The 26970-nt window shown below is 40.0% G+C and overlaps 1 protein-coding gene across 18 annotated transcripts in view; it reads left to right on the forward strand.

Annotated features, from left to right (window-relative positions):
* The window catches only part of USP54 (ubiquitin specific peptidase 54), a 152831-nt gene that overhangs the window by 92441 nt on the left and 33420 nt on the right, over positions 1-26970 (forward strand). For 12 of the 18 annotated variants that reach the window (XR_014017389.1, XR_014017390.1, XM_081253276.1 and 9 more), the window contains exons 4-14: positions 13862-13996; positions 15554-15667; positions 15807-15889; positions 16315-16420; positions 16533-16679; positions 18574-18723; positions 20890-21058; positions 22625-22795; positions 25240-25371; positions 25541-25921; positions 26177-26408. Coding sequence is in view for 16 of the 18 variants with exons in the window: in XM_081253276.1 (XP_081109402.1) it covers positions 13862-13996; positions 15554-15667; positions 15807-15889; positions 16315-16420; positions 16533-16679; positions 18574-18723; positions 20890-21058; positions 22625-22795; positions 25240-25371; positions 25541-25921; positions 26177-26408 (1820 nt within the window). In the remaining 2 variants the exon portion in view is untranslated. The remainder of the gene's footprint in view (positions 1-13861; positions 13997-15553; positions 15668-15806; positions 15890-16314; positions 16421-16532; positions 16680-18573; positions 18724-20889; positions 21059-22624; positions 22796-25239; positions 25372-25540; positions 25922-26176; positions 26409-26970) is intronic. The other 6 variants (XM_081253283.1, XM_081253269.1, XM_081253272.1 and 3 more) reach the window with 2 other exon arrangements.

Genomic DNA, 26970 nt, shown 5'->3' on the forward strand with positions numbered 1-26970 from the left:
TCCTCCTGCCGATGCAGGGGACACGGGTTTGTGCCCTGGTCCAGGAAGATCCCACATGCCGCGGAGCGGCTAGGCTCGCGAGCCATGGCCGCTGAGCCTGCGCATCCGGAGCCTGTGCTCCGCAACGGGGAAAAAAAAAAAAGAAACAAAATTGAGTTATTTGTAGTGAGGTGGCTGGACCTAGAGTCTGTCACACAGAGTGAAGTAAGTCAGAAAGAGAAAAACAAATACTGTATGCTAACACATATGGAATCTAAAAAAATAAAAAAATAAAAATAAAAAATAAAAATAAAAAAATAAAAAACATGGTTCTGAAGAACCTAGGGGCAGGACAGGAATAAAGACGCAGATGTAGAGAATGGACTTGAGGACATGGGGAGGGGGAAGGGTAAACTGGGACGAAGTGAGAGAGTAGCATGGACATGTATACACTACCAAATGTAAAATGGATAGCTAGTAGATAGCTAGTGGGAAGCAGCTGCATAGCACAGGGAGATCAGCTCGGTGCTTTGTGACCACCTAGAGGGGTGGGATAAGGAGGGTGGGAGGGAGACGCAAGATGGAGGGTATATGGGGATATATGTCTATATATAACTGATTCACTGTGTTATACAGCAGGAACTAACACAACATTGTAAAGCAATTATACTCCAATAAATATGTTTAAAAAAATTATTGGTTAATTGGGGAGTTTAAATATGAAATTTTAATAAAACCAGATTTTTTACAAGTTGTAACATTTCTGACTATGCCCATTCAGGCGGAAGTCCATCCAAAAGAGCATTCGGCTTGATTTTTCTGAAAGGTACATTGGCATTAAGTATCTAACTTTAGATAAACAAGAAACATAGTGGTCCTTTGGTCAGCAAGTCCAAGGGAGTCTGGTTCATGGCATTAAAACCAAAAAAACAAGGCAAGTTACTTGCTAGAGAGATCTGAATCCTGGAGAAATCCCTGGTAGAACAATCTCCTGAAACTGGAAACTCCTATCTGTAACAAGAAGGGATGATGGAAATTACATGACCCTCTGACATGCCTTTGATTAGTCAGGACTGTGCCATATTCTTCACTGACCCAGATGGGACTCTGGAGAATTGGCTGTCATAGTCTTGCTATGTTTCATTTTCCACAGGGACAAATTGTTACTTTAATATAAATCAATATAATTATATAAGTCAGAAAGATAAAGGAAACCAATCACCAGACCTATGGGACACCTTCTGAAATAGCCAGTTACAGAAAGGAAGTTGTTTTTCAAGCTAAAGGGGCTGAGGTTGTATCTTGGGAGTTTTTCAGAGAAGCAGTTGCTTATGATAGATAGGTAAATGGGCTTAGTGGATCAAAGGCTGTGTTTTGGGTCTTTTTATAAGCTGAGGATGTGTTGGAATTCTGATGCTTTCCTCATCACATCATTGCCTGATCTATCCATTACATTTCTTTTCCTTCACTGCCTCTTTTGCTGTATTGGAAGATTAAAAATTTGATTTTTTTTCCCCTAAAGTGCTTTTCAATCTCTCAGTGCTAAATAAATGTTAAATAATTAGGCTCTAATTTGCACATACTTTGTTTTAGATGGCATTGTTTGCATTCTTTTAATTATTGTGCACTTAATTTGAAAATTATACTCTTAGACTTTCCAATAAACATGCTTAGATAACTCATTATTTGTATAGACAAAAAGGAAATTAGATCCCTACCTACTTCATGTTATACCAAAAGTAAGAATTTCAGATGAATTAAGGAGTAAAATGTGAAAGACAAAATACTTCATTTTAGAGGAAACTATGAGAGAATATCATGGCCTAAGAGATAGAGAGGATTTAATAAATAAGACATGAAAAATACAAAGTTAAAAAGCTTGATACGTTTTACTATAGAAAATTCAAGAACTTCTGTTCATCAGAAGACTCCGTAAATACAATAAATATACAAGGCTACAAATTGGGAGAAAGTATCTGCAGTATATATAATCAACAGAGGACTGGTATCCAACATAGAACTCCAGAGAAGAACACCCATGAAGAATAAGTAAATAATAAAATGAGTCAACAGGAAAATGGACAAAACACATAAACAGGCATTTCTCGGAATGGGAAACCCAATTGATATTTAAGCATGTGAAATACGCTTACCCTCTTTAGTAATGTAAGAAATGTAGATTAAAACATACCCTTCAGATTAGTAGAAATTTAAAAGTCAGGTAAAATTGTTACCTACAAGGTAGAATAATGAGAATTTACATACATTTTTGGTTGGAATATAAATTGATACCACTATTTAGGAAACCAGTTTGTCATTACATTTGTCAAATAAAATTGAAGTAGCAGGTACCCTACTACTCAGTAATTCTACTCCTGGGTATTCGCTGTAAGAAACTTCCTTGTACACACATACCAGAAGATATGTTTGGAGATGTTTAAGGTAGTATTTTTTGTGTGATTACAGAAAAATGAAACAACCCATTCCAACTCTAATATAATCGATTAAAAAATTATGGTTTATTCCTAGAGTACTAGTTTATTTCACTTCTATATAGTTGTGAAAGCGGATAGCTTGCAGCTACATGTATCATTTTGAGTTAATCACAGAAGCATTACAGACAGCCATCAACTTACGATGGTCTGACTTAACGATTTTTTGACTTTATGATGATGTGAAAGCGATATACATTCAGTAGAAACCTTACTTTGCATTTTGATCTTTTCTTGGGCTAGTGATATATATGGTATGATACTTTCTTGTGATGCTAGGCAGCTGTAGCATGCCTCAGCTCCCAGTCAGCCACACAATCACGACGTTAAACAACCGATACACTTATAATCATTTCTGTACCCATACAAACGTTCTGTTTTTCACTTTCCGTACAGTATTCAATAAATTCGATCAGATATTCAACACTTTATAATGAAGTAGGCTTTGTATTAGATGATTTTGCCCAACTGTAGGCTAATGTAAATGTTCTGAGCAAGTTTAAGGTAGGCTAGGCTAGGCTATGATGTTCAGTAGTTAAGTTAGGCATGTTTTCAACTTACAATGGGTTTATTGGGATGTAACCCCATCATAAATCAAGGAAGATTTGTATATTGAATGAAAAAAGCAAGTCACAGAAGACTGCTAAACTATGATTCCATTTATATACAAATCCAAAACAGGCAGAATAAATAACATATTGTTCCGGGATACATACATATGATAAAATTGTAGAGAAAAAAGGAATGATTTTCGCAAAATTCAGGATAATGGTTACCTCTGGAAGGTGGAATGGGTAGGATATAATCATTTGTGGATACTCAAACTCAATTTTTCCATTCTTAAATTGTGTGGCAGGCACATGGACATTTATTTATTATTCTTTGGCTGTATATACACATCATGTTTGTTCTTTATTTGAATGATGATTTTTATTATAAATATAGAAAAATACTGCAATCATTCTGGAAAGTATACTAAAGTGTAAAGAAGAAAACTGAAAATAGCCTGAATTCCACCACAGGAATTATCATTTCTCTTTATGCCTCCTCTCTGGTCTATAATATTTCTAGTAATAGGTCTTTTTGCCCACCGTTTTAGTAAAAAGAGTACTTCTTTTTTTCAGACCCTTTCCATCTCTAGTATCTTCCTATTTCATTTGTTCTAACCTAAGACTACCCTGGAGTGCTATTTTGAAGTTACTACCTTCTTATAATCTTGAAGTGGCTCCCAGTTGTCTCTTAAATCACTTGGAAAAGCAGGATTATGGACATTTAAAAAACTGTTTTCACACTTCTTTTCCCTTCCTCTCCTTCCCCAGGCACTCCATTTCATCTGTGATAGCAGATGGTATACTTACTATGCCTGCCTCTTAGACATTGCATTGCAGATGTCATTCACTTTGCCTGCATCCCTTGGCACCCAAAATAATAACAAAAATAATAACAATAAACAGAACAGTAACACATTCCTTTTAAGCCAAACCACATCTGCCTTTCAGAAATTTATCTTCTTCATGAAGTTTTAAAAATACTATATCTACTTCCGTAATTGACTTTAACAGTGTTTAGCATGGCTGAATGGGTTTTTGGGAAGGTGGCCCAGCTTTTCTTCTCTTTTGGTGTTCCTCACAGTGCCTGGACCATAATATAAACACCACTTTTCTGGGTTCATATAGTCTTTTAGTACTTCTTGGTATTTAGTTATGGAGTTTAGGGTATTGCCTTTTCCTTTTCTTTTTCTTTCTGTCTTTTATATTCTCTCTCACTCTTGTCTTGTTTAATAGAGATTTTCATATTGTGACTTTTGGTCTCATACTTTTTTTAGTAAGTCTAGGCCTTCATGCCTCATTCAGTAAGGGAAGGGAGAGATGTGGGGGAGGGGAGGAGGGAGGCAGGAAAGGGAGTTGATGGTGGGAAAGATCTGCTAACAGAAGAAGTCAAAGTCTGGGATTCAGCAGAGCAGTTATCTGGTATCCTGCCGTTAAGTTACATGTTAACTTTGTGGTGTCCCAGTGTGGGTGTAATTCTATATATTTTTTATATTTTTTTCTCTATGGGTGTAATTATGTATATTTTTCTCTGCCTCCTATTTAAAAAGGAGGAATATTTGATGAGGCTAATAAGAATTCTTTTTGCTGATACTTCATGACCTGTTTGCATTCTTTTTTTTTTTTTTTTGCGGTACGCGGGCCTGTCACTGTTGTGGCCTCTCCCGTTGCAGAGCACAGGCTCCGGACGCGCAGGCTCAGCAGCCATGGCTCACGGGCCCAGCCGCTCCGCGGCATGGGGGATCTTCCCGGACCGGGGCACGAACCCGTGTCCCCTGCATCGGCAGGCGGACTCTCAACCACTGCGCCACCAGGGAAGCCCCTGTTTGCATTCTTTAATGCTAAGTTTGATTTGTAAAATTCTGATTTCTTAGATTTTTTTTTTTAAAACAAGAGATTCCAAACTTGCTGAATTTGAAGTACTCTGCAAAACTTGCCAGTTCTTTATAAAGTCATAATTCTTTATGTTAGAGCATAATTGCTTATCTCTAGAACCTACTATTAAGGACAAAAAGAAACACAAACATGTTCCTCAATGAGTCAGAAGCTAGCCAACTTTCCCTTAATCTGATGTTTGGATGAAGGATTTGCCCTTCCAAGTCTGGCTGAAAGATATGTGTCCCTGCTCTCTCTCCAGTTGTTTACTTAAAATGCATTTACTACTGGCCTCATGTGAATACCTTTTGGGTCACGTCTTCTTTAATATTTTTGTTTTTTTCTTCTGCTCTATGAACGTCTGCCAATAGTCCTGTGCCTCGTGATCTTCATTGGTACCATAGTATATGTTGCATCCAGTACTTTTTGGTGGTTTGTACACAATATTTATGATAATCCATTTCTTTTGGTCCTGTAAAATATACTGTGTTTTTTTTTCTGTTACTTGACACTAAGTCCCTAAAGTAATTACAGCCTCAGATCTTGTATGCAAATTATTAATGCAGAATTTGTGTTAGTTTGTCTTTCTGCTTACTTTGAACTGCAATGCCTTTCAACTCTGACTTAGCAAATAGAAGAGATTTGTGGGGGGCTTCCCTAGTGGCGCAGTGGTTAAGAGTCTGCCTGCCAATGCAGGGGACACCGGTTCGGGCCCTGGTCCGGGACGATCCCACATGCCGTGGAGCATCTGGGCCTGTGCACCACAACTATTGAAGCCCGCACACCTAGAGCCCATGCTCTGCAGCAGGAGAGGCCACCGCAGCGAGAGGCCTGTGCACCGCAATGGAGAGTGACCCCTGCTCACTCTGCAACTAGAGAAAGCCCGTGCACAGCAGTGAACACCCAGCAGAGCCCAAAAATAAATAAATGAAAACATAAATTTATTTAAAAAAAGAGATTTGTGTGCTAATTACCCTGTCCCTTCTAAAATACCAAATTTATTCCCATCTAGTATTACTGAAAGATTTTTCCTGACCTAAACTGTTGTCATGCCTATAGCCCAGAGCTCTGATTTATTATTCATATTGAGTCTGCTCTTACACCCTGGCCCCCAGGGTATGACTTGACTTTGGTATTGGTTTATTTATTTATCTCTGTCCAGAGGAGGAAATCCGTCCTCTGTACTTAGTATGCCACAAAGATTTTGTTCTCCTTCCAGGGATTGTACTAGAGGCTTTACAGTGCCAGGATGTAGGACAGAGTGTTTTTTGTTATAGGCAAAGAAGAATGCTGCATTGATTGATTAAATCCAACAAACCTTCTCAATTAGTGATTTTTTTTAAAGGATGTTAGTATAAGGAATAAAAGCCAGGGAATGGTGGTGGTGATGATGGTAGGTAGGGAGGAAATAGGTTTTTATATATAGGGGTTCTAGAATGTAACTGTACCTGTAGAGCAGTAAGACTGTTGTGAAGGGGCAGGAAAGTCTGTGTTCTGCTGATAGCTCACTTGTTAATTGGGGGGAAATATGAGAGTTCAGGGAACAAATCTCTCAATATTTTTTTATTGTGTACCATGTAGCTGTTCCTCTACTGGGGACCGAAGCATAAACATATCGAGTAAAGTGGTATAAGGAATTAGTCTGGTCATTTTTTTGTAGACTGGAGGAATGGAAGGTTCTTCACTGTCCTATAGTCATGGCCACTATCAGAGAGGAGTAAACCCATTATCCTAGACTGGCTATTTATTTAAGCCAGGAAATTAGCTTTCTAGTATGTTACCTGGAAATTTTAGCTAGTAATAAATAGCCCTCACATAAGGAAGGTATGTCCTTATGTCTAATGCACCTATCCATTTGAATTGAACTTCCTTGTTCTGCTTATCTATGTGATATGAACATATTTGTGTGGTCTTTTGGTTAACCTTTCTAAAAGTTGTATTAGACTGTACCTAAATATTCTTCTTCTTCTTCTTTTTTTTTTTTTTTGCGGTACGCGGGCCTCTTACTGTTGTGGCCTCTCCCGTTGCGGAGCACAGGCTCCGGATGCGCAGGCTCAGCAGCCATGGCTCACGGGCCCAGCCGCTCCGTGGCATGGGGGATCTTCCCAGACCAGGGCACGAACCCGTGTCCCCTGCATCGGCAGGCGGACTCTCAACCACTGTGCCACCAGGGAAGCCCTCTTCTTTTTTTTAAATTAATTTATTTTATTTTTGGCTGCCATGAGTCTTCACTGCTGTGTGCGGGCTTTCTCTAGTTGCAGCGAGTGGGGGCTACTCTTCGTTGCGGTGCGCGGGCTTCTCATTGCGGTGGCTTCTTTTGTTGCGGAGCACGGGCTCTAGGCATGCAGGCTTCAGTAGTTATGGCTCGTGGGCTCTAGAGTGCAGGTTCAGTAGTTATGGCGCACAGGCTTAGTTGCTCTGCATCATGTGGGATCTTCCTGGACCAGGGCTTGAACCCTTGTCCCCTGCATTGGCAGGCAGATTCTTAACCACTGAGCCACCAGGGAAGCCCTGTACCTAAATATTCTTGACTAATTTAATCATTGACATAACTTGGATAGTATAAATCTCAGGTTCTTATCCTTTTTAAAATTCTGGAGTTCAGAATTTTACATGGTATTTCAAATAGAGGGGTATGACTACAAGGAAAAATACAGCAGATCATCATGATTCTTTTCAGAGTTTATGGCAGAACCTGAAACTTATACAATCTCAAAATCTTTGTGCATTTCCAGAAGGGTCCCCCTTTTTATTTCCCCTGTGGGGTAAGTGGCTATGATATTGATTCTTAAAATTTGATTTGAATACTGTTGGTAATCTTTAAGGTCCTACATTTCTGATCTTGGCAAAAATTCCGGAATGACTGTTACATTTTTATAAATCTCAATATTAGTTTATGATTTCCCCCTAAAAGCAATACTATTCCCTGGTGAATTTGGCCTGTCTCTGTGTCTGTCTGTCCAGTGTCTTGAGGTCTTGTTGTTTCTATGTGTGTCTCTGCCTATTGTGTATGTGGGTGCTGCATAGGCAGCAGGAATGCGTGTGAAAGGTAAGTTTATGATGGTCTTTTACTTCACCACTGTAAGTCCAAGGTATTGAGTTATAAATTGAATGCAAATAAAGCCCTAAACTCATGGGGAGATATGGTATTGGTAACTGAATTTAATTTAAAGGGACTGATATAGGATATGTGGGTAATTTTCTAATAAGAAAGTCCAGAAGGTAGCTATTTTAAGACATAAGGTTAAAGAATCCCAAGAGAGAAACCGGCCAGCTGTTCTCTGCTTTCTCTTCCTGGAGCAAGAATTCTGTTAAACTGACTGGATACCTTTTTCTGAGTGTGGTAATGGTATTATGGTTAAGTGTTTTTTTTTCAGTTTTATTGCGGTATAATTCACAAATAAAAATTGTGAGATTTAAGGCACACAACTTGATGTTTTGATATATATGTATATTGTGAAATGATCACTACAATCAAGCTAATTAACATAGCCATCACTTTACATAGGTACCTTTCATTTTGTTTTGTTTTTACTGCATAAATGTCACTTCAGAATTGTCACTAAAGTTTTTATATTTAACAACTTTAATTTGAAGAACACATATTTGGTCAGCTCATAGACTACAAGCCTTGGGAGTTGCAGCTCACACTTGTCAGGGGAGATGTAATCACTGATTCTGTTATATCACAAAAAAATCACTGAACACTAGAGAAAGGGTTTGTTATATGGTTATGTTTTAAACAAAAAGGGTTCTTATTTTTTAGAGGCATATCCTGACATATTTACAGATGAATAATGTCTGGTATTTGTTTCAAAATGATCTGGGAGGAGGGGTAAGTGGGTGGGTGGTATATATGAAATGAGATTGGCCACAGGTCAGTAATGGTTGAGGATGGATGATAGGTACATGGGAATTTATTGTGCTATTTTGTCTACCCTTGTATATTTGAACTTTTTTGTAATAAAATGTTAAAAATCCAGTGTTACTGTTTTGGATGCCAAAATGGTAAATATTTCAATATTCTTTCCCCTCTTGAAAGAAAACGTTCAACATTCTTTTGAACATACAAATCTAGGGTGAAAGTTCTATTTTCCAGCAGTCAGTGACTCTCAAGGAGTAGCTCCTTTATTTTCCTTTCAAAGGGTTGTGTTTACAAACAGGCTCGATTGGCCACATCTAGGTTTATGATTTATTTAGGTCTATGATTTACAGGAGGTGTGGAAAAAAAGGAATAGTTATGAAAGCCAAAATGATAGATTTGGGAAGCTTAGATCAAGAAGAGAAACTCTAAGAATTGAGTTAGTAGTAGTGTACAACATGTGTCACGCCTTTGTAGAAGGTGTTGCTGGACACCTCTCAGGGATGAGTTGAACTGCTGACTGGGGCACTTTTCAAAGACCTTGGGCCCATAAAGCATCAAATTTAGTGACAGCCTTTTTCTTGACCCGTATCTTCTCTACTCATGACTTCTTTCTGATGCAAAGCTAGGAAATTCTGAGAGAGAAATAGACAGCTGTTCCCTCCTTAAAGACAAAGTCTGTGTTTTAGGGGGAAAAAAAGGAAAAACTTAAGCAACAGCTGCATTTGTAGTTGACAAAGCACAAAGACGTTCTGTCTTTACGGCACTTTTATCTTATTTATGTGGTTTTTATTAATCCAAATAATTATATGCTCCTGTGGGTAGAATTGTTTGCTACTTGATCCAAGAGAGATGGATGGGGAAGCACCTGCTTGTAGTCATTAGTCTTGTTGCTTTTGCACTGCATCCAAGAAAATAGTTAACAAACAAAAAGTAATTTGCCTTTTCCTGAGAGTGAAAAGGAAGACCTCTTTGGTTTCACTCTGTGAAGAACAGCAGAGAGAAACCGCAAAGGTGGGTTTTTTTATTTATTGAAATGAAACCATCAGGGACCCCACAGGGGAAAATGATTCCTGGGTTTTGGTTCTTCCTGCCCTTTCTCCCTCTCTGCCATAAAACTCAGCAATTGGAAGAATACCAGTTTTTGTTCCTTATTGGTCCTACCACCTGTTCTTATTGCTGAACTAAATGTTCTTGGCTTTCTTTGGTGTGAACAGGATCTCCCTCTGGGAAAGGTGGGAGGAGGGTGAAAAAGGGAACAGGAGGAGGCCCGTTCCTGCCTTGTGCTCATGTGAGAGGGACACACAGGGGTTAGTGTGCTGCCCTAACAGAGGGGCTTTGTGCTACAGCTTCTTCCAGAGCTGCGGCTCACAGATGCATGCTGGGCAGGCTCAGGCTGCGTCATCCCTGATACACTTGCTTCTTCCTAACAATGGCAGAGCAATACCAGTAACAATAATTAAAATATTGGATAAGAAAATAAAGAAGATGCAGGCAGAGGCTATTCTGAATACATTCAGATACTCAGTGTGTGTGGAGAAAGCTGTTTGTAATTAAGAGGTTAAAAAAAGAGTAGCATGGAGATGATGCCACTGAACACAAGAGCCAGATCTGTTGTTGCATATCCACTATGTGTGCAGTCAGAGCTCTGACTTTAAGTCTTTCTTTTTCTGTGCTAAAACCCTTGTTATCTAGGTCATGGGAAATCTGCCTCTCTTGAATACAAGCAGCAGAATAGAGAAGAATTTCTTCCTTTGTACCTAGACCTTAGAAACTGGGTAGGTAGCTCAAGGTAGAAGCCTTTCTGACTCTCAAGGCCCTTCTTCATACATCAGTGTCAGGCAGTAACCTAAAATGAATCCCAAATAGAATGATTATAATAACAGTTAACACTTAGATAGCACTTTGATACGGTCAGACTTTAGTCTAAGATATAAGTAGAAAGATAGATAACTTATTTAATCCTCAAATAATCCTAGGAGGTAAATACTATTATTAATTCTCTTTTAGAAGAGGAAACTGAAGCATAGAGAAGTTAGGTAACTTGTCCAAGGTCATATAGATGGTAAGTAACAGGGCTGGGATTTTGAACCCAAATACTATGGTTCCAGAGTCCATACTCTTAACTATTACTCTATGCCATCTCTCAGTGTATCTCTGTCCTTTCTCAAACAGGGTTATCTGAACCACAGAACACAGAAAGTATTCTGAGTGACTATTTTCTTAATTCTCTCTAGGATGGTAACATAACTAGCACTATGCATAGGAGAGAAGTTAATTCATTAGGAACTGTTCATGCTTTAGAGTATTAATTCTTGAGGAAACCCAGTTGAGAGAGACTAAAGGGGCTGCAGTTTGCATTTGTTGTGTTTGTACAGAACTACCCTGAAACTAATTTTCCATTGGTTTGTCTTGGAACCGGTTTTAGACTCTGAACAAAGGACCAAACCTCATCCATCCCTTGCTCTAGAGGTAGAGCCTTTGTCAGCATTAATGTCTTACCATTAACAGTTGAGAAGAATGGCAGGTTGGGATATGATAGTGGTCACTAAGTTTGCAAAGCTGAGGTGACTTCCCTTCAGCATATCATTAAGTGTTCAGATCACCATATGTAGAAGCAGCCACTACTTCTTTTCCTACCTTCCTTTTCCTTTTTTCTTCACATTTCCCCAAGTTTCAAAATCCCATTGGTCACTTGGCAGATATCCATTTGCCCTCTGGGAGTGTTTAACTGTGGACCCAGACCTTTACTTTTGGTCTGGTTTAAGGAGTCACTGATAGACATTCTTCCATTTCCAGCAACAAATTATGGAAGGTCTTGCTCTGTCTTTACCCGGTCTTATAATAGACTTGTTAAAACTTTCTAGGTAACTCCAAACTAAAGTAATTGTAATAGATTTCCCCCCAGCCCCATGCTTATTAAGTAAAATACTAAATATGTTTTTCTGGTGCTGCCTCCTCCACATCATATGGAATTGTTTGTAGGGAAATAATAGCAGGGTTCACAGTAAATTGTTCTCAAGTTGCTGTAGGGATAGATGTTCAGTGTGTATGAGGTGGAATGATGCTAGGAAGAGAACAGAGGTCTCTTGAAATTAGCAGAACAAGGTTTAGTCCCATTTTACTTGAACCAGTGTGTTACCTTAAGAAAAATTTTCACCTTTTCTAGGTGATTCTTTATCTGCTTAAAAAAGAGAAGGGAGTTCATATTTTCCCTTAATAAGATCTAACCATATAAAATCATTCATTCAAAACTAGTTGTTGATGGCCTACATGCCATTGCTATTATAGATGCTGGGAGTGTAGCAAGGAATTAAAGGGGCAAAAATTTCTGTCTTCATATTCTAGAGAATACAGTTAGACAATAAATAAGTAATATACATGGTATGATTGCTGGTAAAAGTGCCAAAGGGAAAAATAAAACAAGTAAGGGTGGGAGGTTTAGAAAGAGTGGGTGGAGCTTGCAATTTTAAATAAAATGATCCAGAAATACTATATTGAGAAGGTAATATTTGGGTAAAAATCTGAAGGGAATGAGTGACTGAGCTACCACAAGTAAAACGTCAAGTAAAATGAGGACCAATAATTAGCCATTCTAGGTTGGTGGGACCTCCTATTCTTAGCTCACATAGGTAGGTTTATAAAAGTGATCTCATTTCTGGTCTCATTAGTAAGTCTGAAAGTAACCCTGGAATTTTTTTATATGAATAAATTACTAATGAGGATTTCAAGCCGGTGACATTCTTTGGCATGTTGACATGTAACTCATCATTGGGTGAGTTGTTTATCTGGGTGGTTTAGTGTGGATCTGGGCCATGTGATGTCAAGGAGCACATTCTAAAATCTCTGTGCGGAGGGTCCATTACCGCTTGAGAAGGACACCACAAAGCAGGTGCCACTTGTTGCCACTCTTTGTTTCCATTCTCTGGATATCACATTCATCATTGTTTCAGATATAGGTAAAGACGGAGAAGATAGATACATTTAGTTATACCAAAATAAAAAAACTGCTGTGCTTGAAAGATACCAGAAGACTAGAAGAAGGTATTTGCTGCAAGTAGTACTCACAGAAGACCCAGAAAAACTAAATGTAGTTAGAAAGACTAAAATTAACCAGTCTGACTGTATTAATTGCTGACAAGGATATGGGGAAATTTATTTATATTCATGCACTGGTAGAAGTTTAAGTTGGCACAGCCTCTTTACAATAGCAAAAAATTGGAGACTATTAAAATATCTGTCAATAAAGAAATGGATAAATAGATGTGATGTAGTAACATGATATAATACTATACAAATGGATAAATAGATGTGATATAGTAACATGATATAATACTATACAGCAGGGGAAAAGGATGAAATATATGGGTAACCTCAAAAAGAATGCTGAATTTTTTAAAAAAGTAAAATTCAGTGTGATACTTTTTACATAAACAAAAGACACATACACACAAGCGTACTATGTATTATTGAGGGTTATATACATACACACACACATACAAATATATGTAAAAGTATTATAAACAGAAGATTGTGCAACAAACTCATAGTGAGTGGCTGGTCTTAAAGGGGACTTTAGCTTTATCTGTAGATTGGAAGTAAACATTATAGAATGTTTATTTCTTAGTGTTAGACACGTAGGTATTTGTTACATTATTCTTTTTACTTTTGGGTAACTTTATAGTAGCTAAACAATTTAAAAGAAGGGCCAAGTTTCATACAATGAGCCCCCAGAGAATAATTTACCAATTCAGTGACATATAATTTATCTTTATTTATTGTAGACCATCTACCTCTTTCTATATCAGAGGAAATGAGGTAACTGCATTGCATTAACTCATGACAACAGTCTCTCCTAATGAGTCCTTGATGGTATCACACTCAGATGGAAGAGTAAGGATCCTTATTAGCACATATCATGCTCTTTATTATGAGTCTCGTTTTTTTTTTTACTTTTTTCTAACTAACTGCAAGCATATCAACTCATTCAAAGTACATTTGTCTCCATAGCTGTAAGCATGGAGATCCTAGCATGACAGACTGGGATGCATAGAAGCTCAGTAACAGCATTGTGCTTTTCCCCTTGTCTAACCTCTTCCCTACAGGGAATCTTTAACCAGTTTCAGTGCAGTACTGAAAAAGTGCTTCCATCTGACACTCTCCGCAGTGCTCTGGCAAAGACTTTTCAGGATGAACAGCGTTTCCAGCTGGGAATTATGGATGATGCTGCGGAGTGCTTTGTAAGTACTGGCCTCTGGCCCTCTTTGATATGGGGTGAGACTGTGGATGGTCTCCATCAGGGACTGGCTACTTTACTGTGCTCCTGGTCTCTACAGTTATAACTAGGAATTTCCCTAGTTTCTATAAGTTGTTTCTGCTCATAAAGTATGAATTGCCTCGTGGGTTTATTCTTTTTTCTTCAGGCTTAGGGTAGTTTTGTGCTTGCCATCGCACAGAACAGTAGCTCTCACCTTCAGAGGAGACAAGGCCCATTAAAATACAATTTTCTGGGCCCAACTCCCTTGAGTTTCTGTTTCAGTAGGTCTGGAGTGGGTCCCAAGAATATCTCTAACAAGTTCCTAGGTGATGCTAACACTGATGCTGCTGGTCTGGGGACCACAGTTTGAGAACTCCTGCATACTAAAGATAATTAAACAGAGAATAGCTGAGTCCTTAGCACAAGTGTGATGTGCTATGTAGATGGCTACTTTGCTCCCAGTGACTTTTAGTAGAGGACCCTAATTCTTCTCAACTCTGGGTTCTATTCATCAACCTTCAAAAGACTCTATGCAACCATTAAACAATCTGAGTGATATACATCCTACTATAGGGTAAAATATAGGCCAAAATCAGGGGTGCCCCTGAGAAACTGGATCACTGATTTATTGCTGGTAGGAATGAACAATGGTATAGCCACTCTGGAAAACACTTTGGCAGTTTCTTAAAAAACTAAACTTGCAAACCACCATATCATTCAGCAGTTAGATTCCTGTACGTGAATCCCAGAGAGATGAAAACATGTTCATACAAAAACCTGTACATGAATGTTCAGAGAAGCTTTTTTTGTGATAGCCCCAAAGCAAAAAAGCCCAGGTGCTTTTAATGGGTAGGTGGTGAAACAAACTGGGGTACTTCTGTATCAGGGAATACTGTGCAGCAATAAAAAGGAATGAACTGTTGATTTATGTAACAAGTTGAATGATCTAAAGGGAGTAACAATGAGTGAAAAACGCAGCATCAATAGGTTATGTACTAAATGATCTCATTTATTTAACATTCTTGAAATAATAAAATTATAGAGATGGGACAACATGTTAGTGGTTGCTAAGGGTTAGGGTTGGAATTGAGTGGGTAAAGTTTTAAAGGAATAGCAGAAGGGAGCTTTGTGGAGATGAAAGAGTTTTATATCTTAATTGTGGGGGTGTTTACATGACTATACATGTGATAAAATTGCATGGAGCTACACATACATGCAAATGAATGTATGTAAAACTGGTGAAACCTGAATAAACTCTGTGGATTTTATTGATGTCCATTTGCTGGTTTGGATATTGTACTATAGTTATGTAACATGTCACCTGTGGAGGAAACTGGGTGAAGGGTACATGGACCTCCTGTATAATTTTTTTGAAACTTTCTGTGAATTTATAATTATTTCAAATTAAAAATTTAAAAGAAAATCAGAGGTATTCCTCCCTTCAAGGAGGATTGCTGTTTCTCTGAGTAAACTGCCAACAAATTTGTACTTTTGTTTGTTAAATATTGTCTACGTACTGCTTTTTGTCCTTCCCTATTAGGAAAACCTCCTGATGAGGATTCACTTCCACATTGCTGATGAAACCAAAGAGGACATATGCACTGCCCAACACTGCATCTCCCACCAGAAATTTGCAATGACATTGTTTGAGCAGGTGAACCTTATTTCTATTCCCATCACTTCTTAGACCTTTTCTTCAAGAACACTTTATGCTAGGATGTAGGATGTCAAATGGGTGCCAAAACAGTTAATGACTGTGGCTGCTGGTGTTGCTTTTTTCTCCCCGGGCTTAGTGTGTATGTACCAGCTGTGGCGCCACTTCTGATCCGCTGCCTTTCATCCAGATGGTGCATTATATCTCCACTACTTCCCTTTGGTGAGTGTTATAGGGTTCTCTGTTTGTATACTTAGGCAATCCTTCAGTTGACTGGGTTTTAACTGAAGGCACCCGAATAGCTTGTATCCTTATTGCTGAGTATTTGCTGTATTGTAGGAACTCAGAACAGTAATTTTAAAATAACCTCTGTTCTCCTTCTTTCCTCTCCCATCTGTCCTCTTTTCTTAGTCTCAAGTTCTGGCGAGCAGAGTGAGAGGAGGAATGGGGATTCTATGAGCATTGGATTTGGGGACAGGCAGGCACACTTACTCTGTGGGATACTGAGGCTGGTCAGGATGAGGGGGCTTTGGCATAGTGGGCAGAGGAAGAAAGTCAAACATGTGAGTTAGGAATTTGCATGAATGCTTTAGCTATAACCCTGTACAACTCCCAACATCATCCCCCTTCAATTCCCCATCTCGAAGCAATCAGGCTATTTGTATGCTGGAAAGACGAGAAAAACCCTCACCAAGCATGTTTGGTGAGCTGCTGCAGAATGCCAGCACCATGGGGGATCTGCGGAACTGCCCGGTGAGTTAAGTGAGGGGTGGGGTTCAGAGTGGGGAGGGAAACCCTGAGATCAGTGGAATTGAGGCAGAGTCAGTGGGCAACATTTCTCACTAGCATTATATATGTATTTCAGAGCAACTGTGGAGAGAGGATTCGGATTCGCCGTGTGTTGATGAACGCTCCACAGATTATCACGATTGGGCTGGTATGGGACTCGGACCACTCAGACTTGGCAGAGGATGTCATTCACAGCCTGGGCACCTGCCTTAAGCTGGGTGATGTGAGTGTTAGTTACCTTTATCTCTCACTTGGAGTTCTTGTAACTTACTATTGCTCAAGGGCAGTGAACTCTGAACACAAAGGTATATCCTAAATGACAAATATTAAAGAGTTTTGAAAATATATATTGTGTGTATCTGTACACATACATGTGCGTACATGTACATGCTCACATACCTCCTTCGCATAGTTGGCAAAGGCTTTTTGGAAGATATGGGATGATCTTGGCCTTGAAAGACAGGATGGGCAGAGCTTAGCTACTGATAAAAATCAAGTAATTCATAGAGTTATCATATGCTCTACTTATCATTAGTTGATACCAGTGTAGAATAGGGAAGTGTATTCAACCATGGGAGGTAGTAAGGTCAAAGAAGTGAGCAGTCCTGACTAGTTCTGCTACGGGAGGTGAAGGAGGTAGAAGTTGATGACATGAGTCCTAGAATATTAAATTCATGGTAGGAACCAACATCTGCTGAGAAGGTAATGAAGTGGCTTGGAAGAGCATTCTAGTGGAAACAGACTTCAGACGTGGGCTGTTTACCTTATCAGTGGCATACCCTAGTATAGGTACAGCCAGGGTTTTCCTTCAGTTCAAGAGAAGAGCCAGAAAGTCTGTGGTTTCCTTTCTACTGGTTTCCCTCTGGGATGGTCCTGTGACTAAGGAGATCCCTTGTTGTTTTTTAATGTCATTAAGCCATGGTTGAGAATAAGTGAACCATCTGGGATCTTACTTTACGTCTCCTTGCCAAGGAGTCTCTGACATAGTAGGCTATGCACAATAAAAGATCATTTTTCTAGATTTCTATAGCCTACATATTCTGTTCTGTTCTAGCTTTATTTTATTTTTATTTTTTTTTGGTGGTACGCGGGCCTCTCACCGCTGCGGCCTCTCCCGTTGCAGAGCACAGGCTCTGGACGCGCAGGCCCAGCGGCCATGACTCACAGGCCCAGCCGCTCCGCGGCATGTGGGATCTTCCCGGACCGGGGCACGAACCCGTGTCCCCTGAATCGGCAGGTGGACTCTCAACCACTGCGCCACCAGGGAAGCCCCTAGCTTTATTTTTATGATTGATTTTTCAACCAAACACATTCCTAAAGGCAAGAGTACTTGCCTTCAAATATTTTGTATGTCTCTTAACACTTAGGACAGTGCTAGATATCTAGGAATTGAAATGTTGGTAACCAGTATGGTGGGATTGCTCCCCCTAAGGGCTTTCTTACCTTCTACTTAGGGTCTCAACAGGAAATTTATATTTGTGGCCCCAGCTGATAAATAACCTTTGAAACTTGAGAATGTTTTGTTTTTGTTTTTGTTTTTTTTTTAACATTCCTGGCTCATATTAGAATAGGCCCCAGCAAGAAAATATTATTAAAAGGTATAAAGAGGACTTCCCTGGTGGCGCAGTGGTTAAGAATCTGCCTGCCAATTCAGGGGACACAGGTTCGATCCCTGGTCCAGAAAGATCCCACATGCCGTGGAGCAACTAAGCCCGTGTGCCACAACTACTGAGCCTGTGCTCTGGAGCCCGCATGCCACAACTGCTGAAGCTCACTCACCTAGAGCTCGTGCTTCACAACAAGAGAAGCCACCGCAATGAGAAGCCCACACACTGCAACGAAGAGTAGCCCCCACTCGCCGCAGTTTGAATGAATGAATGAATAAATAAATAAAATAAAAGTTATGAAGAAACATCACCACGTTACCAGTTTGGCCACTATCTCTCTGATATTTCGCTAAAATTTTGCCTTTTTAGGTTCATTTCTGATGATAAATATGGATTAGCAAAAGGAGAAGCAAGTCAGTACCTTAATTAAGAAATGATGGAGTCTGCTGAGAGATGATGTGAGAGGGCTGAGTATATGACTGTTCTTTCCTTTCTCCTCTTTCCCCACAGCTGTTTTTCAGAGTGACAGATGACCGGGCCAAGCAGTCTGAACTGTACTTAGTAGGAATGATCTGTTACTATGGCAAACATTATTCTACATTCTTTTTCCAAACAAAGATCCGCAAATGGATGTATTTTGATGATGCTCACGTCAAGGAGGTAGGAATATTCAAGTCCTTCTTGACGTGTTTGGTGAATGGAACAAAAAACTATGGACAATTACTTGTCTTCAGTGTTTCATTTTCATAATTTTAGTGTCTGTCTGCCTATCTATTGAATTTATGAGAGTGTCAGTCTTCTCTTCCCCAACAGACCAAGTTCTTGAGGACAGGATCAATTTATCTTCTATTATTTTCTCTGAATCACCTCACTAGCATTCAGAACCATTCTGAATTTATAGTTGAAAGGGCTTTTTAAAAAATGTGTTAATTCGTTGATTTGAGCGAGAACAATCTAATGCCTCAAATTAGGTTATAAGCTTAGCACAGAGTTCAGAATTCCAAATCTTGTAATTAACAGTGGGTAATACTTTGTCCCAGGGCTGCTATAAATTATTCTCTGATTGTTATCTCCCTGAAGTACTCTATCACGGATTAATGTATTTTGGGGATAGTGTAGAGAAAATAAGGCTATAATGATATTTAAAGCTGGGAATTTGGTACTATCTAAACCACAGAGTGTGTGGCTGAAGTAGTTTAGGTGATCTGTGTGAGTGAGGAAGCCTCTTGTGATAAGGTTAGCAGCTAGGAGACTGCTGACTATAATCTACACCAACCCATGGGCCTTACGTAGTGTCCTCTACAAATAGTAAAGTCTTTGTTAAATTCCCTGATTCTCTTCTTCATCTCTTTTTTTTTTTTTTTTTTTTTGCGGTATGCGGGCCTCTCACTGTTGTGGCCTCTCCCGTTGCGGAGCACAGGCTCCGGATGCGCAGGCCCAGCGGCCATGGCTCACGGGCCCAGCCGCTCCGCGGCATATGGGATCCTCCCAGACCGGGGCACGAACCCGTATCCCCTGCATCGGCAGGCGGACTCTCAACCACTGCGCCACCAGGGAGGCCCCTTCATCTCTTTTTTACTGTTGTAATCTTGGGCAACTTATGTAAATTCTTTGAGCTTTAGGTTTTTCATTTGAAAAATAATACCTGCCTTATAAAATATTAAATCAGATTTGTATGTAAAAAGCATATAAATGTTTCAGTTAAAATGATAAATCAGTTATAAATTTACTGAACGTCTATTATGAAATAAACACTGTGCCAGTGGTCTGACTCCAAGACCACACCATCTAAGAATGTGACTGGATCAAACTTAAAAGAGAGTGAGTTTGGGGATTTGATTGGATTGTTGTTTCCATGGCTATTCTGTCACTTTTTTCCACTGCCATGGCAGCACTGAATCCAGCACAAAGCTAAGGCTGAGAGGTTCAGCTGTATATTCTAAGCAGTTTGATATTTTATGTCCTGCCTTGTGTGAACTCTGAGACGGAATGTCACTTATTTTCAGGCAGTCTGTGAGAGAGTTTCTGTCTGCTCTTTAGCTTCATGAAGGTGGTTTTAATATTTAGGAGAAAATTATAGAAATGCAAATTTCAAACAAGGGCTTTTATTTGATGTCTGTGAAAAGAAATTGATCACCACGTCAATTGAAGTCCCCTCACATAGCATATTCAGCTTTGAGAACTTTTATTCATATTTCATAATTGAATTGATGTTTCACAGGAATAAAAGTAATTTTATTCATCATTCCTATCTCTTATAGGGTTTTAGTGCTTTCTAAAAGGATTTCATTAAAAAAGACTTAACAAAAAATTCATTGGGGGCTTCCCTGGTGGTGCAGTGGTTGAGAGTCCGCCTGCCGATGCAGGGGACACGGGTTCGTGCCCCAGTCCGGGAAGATCCCACATGCCGCGGAGCGGCGGGGCCCGTGAGCCATGGCCGCTAAGCCTGCGCGTCCGGAGCCTGTGCTCTGCAACGGGACAGACCACAACAATGAGAGGCCCGCATACCGCAAAAAAAAAAAAAAAATTCATTGGGACTTCCCTGGAGGTCCAGTGGTTAAGACTCCGCACTTTCACTGCAGGGGACGTGGGTTTGATCCTGGTTGGGGAACTAAGATCCTATATGCTGTGTGGTGCAGCCAAAAATTAAAAAAAAAAAAAAAAAAGCATTAAGTTTAGGTCCAAGATCTCTTTTGTTGTTTCTTTACCCAGTTCTTGTCTTTTCATCTCTTTTATTTTCTTTAGAAAAATAGAGTAGAAAGATATGTGTTGAATTATGAATATCAAGTATAATTGTCATGCTTTTTCTGGTTGTTTCTGGTTCAGATTGGGCCCAAATGGAAGGATGTGGTGACCAAATGCATCAAGGGACATTATCAGCCTTTGCTGCTGCTTTATGCAGACCCCCAGGGTACCCCAGTTTCCACCCAGGACCTGCCCCCTCAAGTTGAGTTCCAGTCGTACAGCAGGACGTGCTACGATAGTGAAGATTCAGGTGAGCAGCCTGGCTCTTTACTTCTCCCTCCCCACTCCAATGTGATGACTGGACCGTAGGGTCTCACAGTCATGAGCCTAGCCCTTAACCTAGCTTGGAGAAAGAGGATTCATCAGAGATAAGAAAGAAGTACCAACTAATGCTGAAGCCCAAGTTGTGCCAGGCTTTGTTTCCTTCAGTGTTTAGGAATGTATTGTCTAGATCACCTGGCCCCGTTTCAAAAATGAGAAGGAAATTATGTTCATTTAGACTGAGGTATTAAGTTTGTGAGGGAAACCTCACTATTTAACCTTCTAATATTGCTAAGATGACTCATTCTTACTAGCAATTTAACAGTGACTTGAGTTGTTAAGACGCAGAAAATGATATGAGTTACTACAAAGCTCGTCATTTTGTTTGGGATGAGAGATGTTTGTTTTAAAATGCCAAGTGTGGTAGCAATATTCCTTAGCTTATGAATCAGCTGTTCACTTCTAATTCAGTTATTTGGAACTTAAATCATGTTTTCCTGTAGAAACAGTTGCAGCTTTATTACTAAAGTCTCAGGCTATCCCTCAGAAACTCATCCTATAATAGAAATACAACCCTAATGGTTTTGGCTTGATTCCTAAAAGGAGGAAAAAGTAATACTCTTTTCCTCTTCTGGATCTAAGGCTGGCTGGCCCTGAGTATAATTTTGAAAGAGAAGATACTTGTCTTTGGAATCTTTTCCCCTCCCTTTTGTACCTCCCTCCTGTTTGGTATGTTCTTCCCACCCTTGTGCCCCACCCAGACCTGCTCTGCTTCTTCTCCCTTCAGTCAAACACCCATTTACACTGTTGTGCTTATCTCAGCTGGGTGTTCAGAGGAAAGTAGTCTAATTGAACTAATTCACACCAAAGTATAAATAACTGCCCCATAATGTCTCATAGATATTAAAAATGCTTTTAGGGCCTCCCTGGTGGCGCAGTGGTTGAGAGTCCGCCTGCCAATGCAGGGGATACGGGTTCGTGCCCCGGTCTGGGAGGATCCCACATGCCGTGGAGCGGCTGGGCCCGTGAGCCATGGCCGCTGAGCCTGCGCGTCCGGAGCCTGTGCTCCGCAACGGGAGAGGCCACAACAGTGAGAGGCCCGCATACCGCAAAAAAATAAAAAATAAAAAAATAAAAATGCTTTTAAATTTTTAAAAGTGACTTTTCTGGCAGTATAGGAGAAAAATTATGGGATAGGGAAACAACTGGTTATGTGTGCCAGGTTGGCATGGGACTTGCCATCTAAGTAGATCTTACTTTTCACAACTTTTTCCTTTCTTCTACTTTTCCCCCTGTAGGTTTTCTAAAAGCCCCACAGTTTTTCACAATGGCAGGCAAAGGGAGGGCTTCAGCAAGGTAGGGGCAGGAGTGGAAGGAATTGTGTGTCTGGGTTATCTGAAGTTGGGTGTTGGGAAGAACGGCTCTGGTATATCCTTCTCACCCTTCCATTTAGGAAGTTCTTACCTTGTGAACCTTTGTTGCCATCCAGCTCTTCGCCCCCTCTCTATCACTGTCCTCTCTTTCCTCACCTTTGCATGTCTCCTCCTTCCCTCAGGGAGGGAGCCCTCCATCTCAAGTGATACTCGAACAGATTCCTCAACGGAGAGCTATCCCTACAAGCACTCCCACCATGAGTCTGTGGTCAGTCACTTCTCTTCTGAGTCTCAGGGAACAGTCATCTATAATGTGGAGAACGATTCCACGTCTCAGAGCAGTCGGGACACAGGTAGGGACTTATACAGTGGACCCTGCTTGCCTGATTCAGTTCTGCATAGAGGGTCTCCCAAGAAAAAGAAACTGGGGCAAGTCAGAAATGTTTGTCATGCAAAAGGGGAAGTGCACAGAACTTGGGTAATTGAGAGGGATGAAAGAAAGCAACTCACTTCTGAATGAATGATGATGTTCCTGTCAACAGCAGCCTATCAGTAAGGACAATTGTAATGTGATTATTTATTCTGAACTCTTTTTCTGAAGGCTTTTTTCCTTCTGTGCTCTTGATCCCTGTCATTCTTATAGTGCCCCATTAAACCTTGTGGTCTTGCACCTCATTTCCTTCTCATGCCAGGCTTTGTTTCAAAGCCCTGAAGGGCTTTGAGAGAAGGGGCATATTTATGGATGGGGAAACCTGCTCATCACCTTGCTGGTCTTCCTGAAGGACAGAGAAATAAAAGGATGGAAAGCTAGCCTGTTTGTTATTGTGAGTTCCATGCAGAGAACGTTCTTGAATTGTTCTTTTAATCTGCAGAAGATTGTGCCTGTGTCAGTGGAAGAAATCATTACAGGGCACAAAAGGAAGAACAGTAAGTGACTGACTGCTGAGATGAAAAGTTCATCACCTAAGGCATAGAACAGTGCCCACACTCTTAGAGACTTGGGAATTAGTGATCCCATGGCTTCAGATTGGTGGTTTACATCCTGTGCATGCCCTTTAAAAAAAAGAGAGAGAATTTCAAACATATTCAAAAGCATACAGAATAGTATACAGCCCCTTCATGTACCCATCACCTAGTTTCAATAATTATAACTCATGGTCAATCTAGTTTTATCTGTACCTCTGCCCACTTCCCCTACTCATGGATTATTTTGAAGCAAATCCCAGACATTATATCACCTTTTCCATAAATATTTTAGTATGTATCTCTAAAAGAATCATTTTTTAAATTAATAGCTTCTTAAAACCACTAAATAACCAATGAGCGTTCAAATATCCTATTATCTCATAAATGTCATATTTTTTAATGGTTGGTTTGTTTTTGACTCAGAATCCAAATGAGGTCTACACATTGTGATGGGTTAATAAGTCTTTTACATTTCCTTTAATCTGTAGGTTTTGCCTCTGTTTCTTCCTTTCTATTTATTGTTGAAGAACTAGGTAGTTTGTGCTGTAGTTTTCCCACATTTTAAATTTTGCTGATTGTGTCTGTATGGTAAACTGTAGTGTGTTTCTCTGTCCTCTGTATTTTTTATAAATTGGTAGTTGGATCTAGTGGTTTGGTTGGATTCATGTTGGATTTCTTTTGATGACTATTGCATAGATGACTACTGCAAAGTGTGATTTTTTTAGATTGTATTTCTGAAACTGTGAAACAGGGAGAAACCAAGTCACAGGATAAATAAGGAGAGTCAGGTTTTTTAAAGGGTTTGTGAATGGCTGGGAGTGGGGGAGCATGCCCATTGGTTTTTACATTTGTGGATTTAGTTGTTCCAACTGATAAGTCTTTCTTATGGGCCCAGAGATAGCAAATGATTAGATAAAAGCAATAAGAGATTGCATTGGTAATTGAAAATATGTAGCCATATCATTGCATATCATACCTGAATATGTACAAGGATTTTCATAAATAACATATGAAAGCAAATTTCTGCTAGCTCTCAGATATTTGAGAACCCTAGGGGATTTCCTATAAGCCTATATTCCAATTTAATTCAGTTGCTTAATTCACCTTTGGCCTCCAGCAGCTTAGATGATTACATCCTTTAGAATCTGACCTTTGCTGTTATCAGATCATACTTATACATTCACATACTGTGGGCGTGAAGTATGGCAAGTTACATAAAAGAGCCCAGGTCTCCTGGGTTTCCCAGTGATTAGTATTGAGGAACTATGAAGTGTAATCTCTGGGCGAAGTCAAGTTTGGTAAAGCATGGGTTATGGCTGGGAATGGGAATTATTCAAAGTTCAGATGTCCTTTGGAATGATTCACATTTAAGGAATGTTTAGAACTGGGTCTTAAAGCCATATACAATCAGAGCTCTTGTGGGCAAAGACTGGGGCACCTAGGATAATACCAGATGTAATAAAAATTAAACTTCACTCAGTATGTGTTGCTACCATGATATTCTTATATAATCTTTAAAACTTTTGCCTTTTAAAAACTACCAAGTAATGTGTCCATCTGGGTCACTGGGAAGGATTATGAGTGGGATCGAGATTGGTAATTGCTCAGGAGACATTGTAAAGTTGGAAGTTCCCACTAAATACTTGAGCTTTTCTGCCTTTATCTATTGAGAGATTCCTGCTACACTTAAATCACATAGTCGTGGCCTCTACAGCTTCCGATCCACTAAGTTTGTGGTACTGCCATGAATCCCAAAGGGAGAGTAGGTTCTCTGAAGGATGGAGGTCAGTCTCAGATACCAGCTTACCCCCATTTCCTTGTTTTTTTTCAGGACACCTGACTGATAGTGAATGTAATCAGAAACTCCCATCCAAGAAAGGGTCACTGATAGAGCGCAAGAGGAGCTCTGGCCGGGTCAGGAGGAAAGGCGATGAGCTTCAGGCCTCAGGGTACCACAGTGAAGGCAAGCCCCCCTGCATAGTTTCTCTTTCTTTATTCACTCTGTCACACTCACACTCCAACTGTGGCTTCTCCTGTCTGCTCAAAGGCCTTTCATTCTTTTTCAACTCTGGGGTCTGGGTGCCCGTGATGACTTTAAACATTTACAGTTGTTTCATCCTTTGTGTTTTTAGGAGAAACACTGAAAGAGAAACAGGCTCCTAGGAATGCCTCCAAATCATCCAGCAGCACCAACAGGCTAAGGGATTTTAAAGAGACAGTCAGCAATATTATCCATAACAGACCATCCCTGGTTTCTCAGACCAACCTAGGATCTCCCTGTGGGGGCAGGGGAGGAGACCAGACTGACAAAAAACCTCCTCGGAACCTGCCTTTACACTCTCGTGACTGGGAAGTAGAGAGTACCAGCAGTGAGTCAAAATCCAGTTCTTCTAGCAAGTATCGTCCAACATGGAGACCCAAACGGGAGTCTCTCAATATTGACAGTATCTTTAGTAAGGACAGAAGGAAGCACGGTGGCTATACGCAGCTTAGCCCCTTTTCTGAGGATTCAGGTAAGGAGCTAATTAGGGAAGAATTGAGCTTTTGAATAAAGTTGTTTTTTGTATTTTTAAAAAAACCTGGGTTTTCTGGTAGACTTGGCAAGGTGCACTTTTACCTTGAAGGGTAAAAATTTTACCCTCATGGGTCGCCTTTTGGGGATATGAGTTCAGTGAATGAGTAGCTAGAGGGAAGGGTTAGTTATATCTTCGTTTGAGGCAGATGCTAAATCTACCTCCTTTTCCATACTTGTCGTTTCATTGGGATAGCTAAAGAATTTACACCAGATGAAATAAGCAAGCCACCTGCTTACGACATTAAGACTGGCGGACCAAGACCCCAGTACAAGATCTGGGGCCCATTACGGCCAGGCTGTCACCTTTTAGAGCAGCACCCTCGCCTAATCCAGCGAATGGAATCTGGCTATGAGAGCAGTGAGAGGAACAGCAGCAGCCCTGTCAGCCTGGATGCAGCCCTGCCTGAGAGCTCGAATGTCTGCAGGTATTGTTTGGCCTTTGAATAGCTGCATTGTCCCTTGCCGAAATGTGAGCCACCAAGAGGCTTTTTAACTCAGACAAGTGAAGAGATGGACTTTGTTACCGTCTTGTGGGCAAGCAAAATGTGCTCGATCAACTTTCTATGGCAACAGTACCCTCTGCTGGGAGAAGCAGCAAAGACATTTGAGAAAGGAGAGGCAACTTTTAAAGTATTATATATAAAATAATTGTTTAGTAAATAACTTTTATTGAAAGAATGAGTTAGTGAGCCAAAACTTACATAGTTCTACGATCAGAGAGAAAACCCAATTTTTATTTATTCTTGCCTTTTATATTAGGCTTTTTTTAAAGATCACTGGGGATTCTGTGTCTTATGAAGCCAGTGATATTTATAATTCCATAAGATAATGATGACAGTTTAATAGTGGTCATTGCACCCTGTCCATAGGGCCCATTTGCTTTATAAATTTCAGATCTCCATATATTGTTTTTACTGAGTTACCTCAGAGACAAGTTTCCTAACAGTATAGCTTGGAAAGGAGTGATATCTTCTGTAAGAGTGATAA

The sequence above is a fragment of the Mesoplodon bidens genome (genome assembly GCF_964165515.1).
Source record: "Mesoplodon bidens genome assembly, chromosome: 1".
Classification (NCBI taxonomy): Eukaryota; Metazoa; Chordata; class Mammalia; order Artiodactyla; family Ziphiidae; genus Mesoplodon; species Mesoplodon bidens.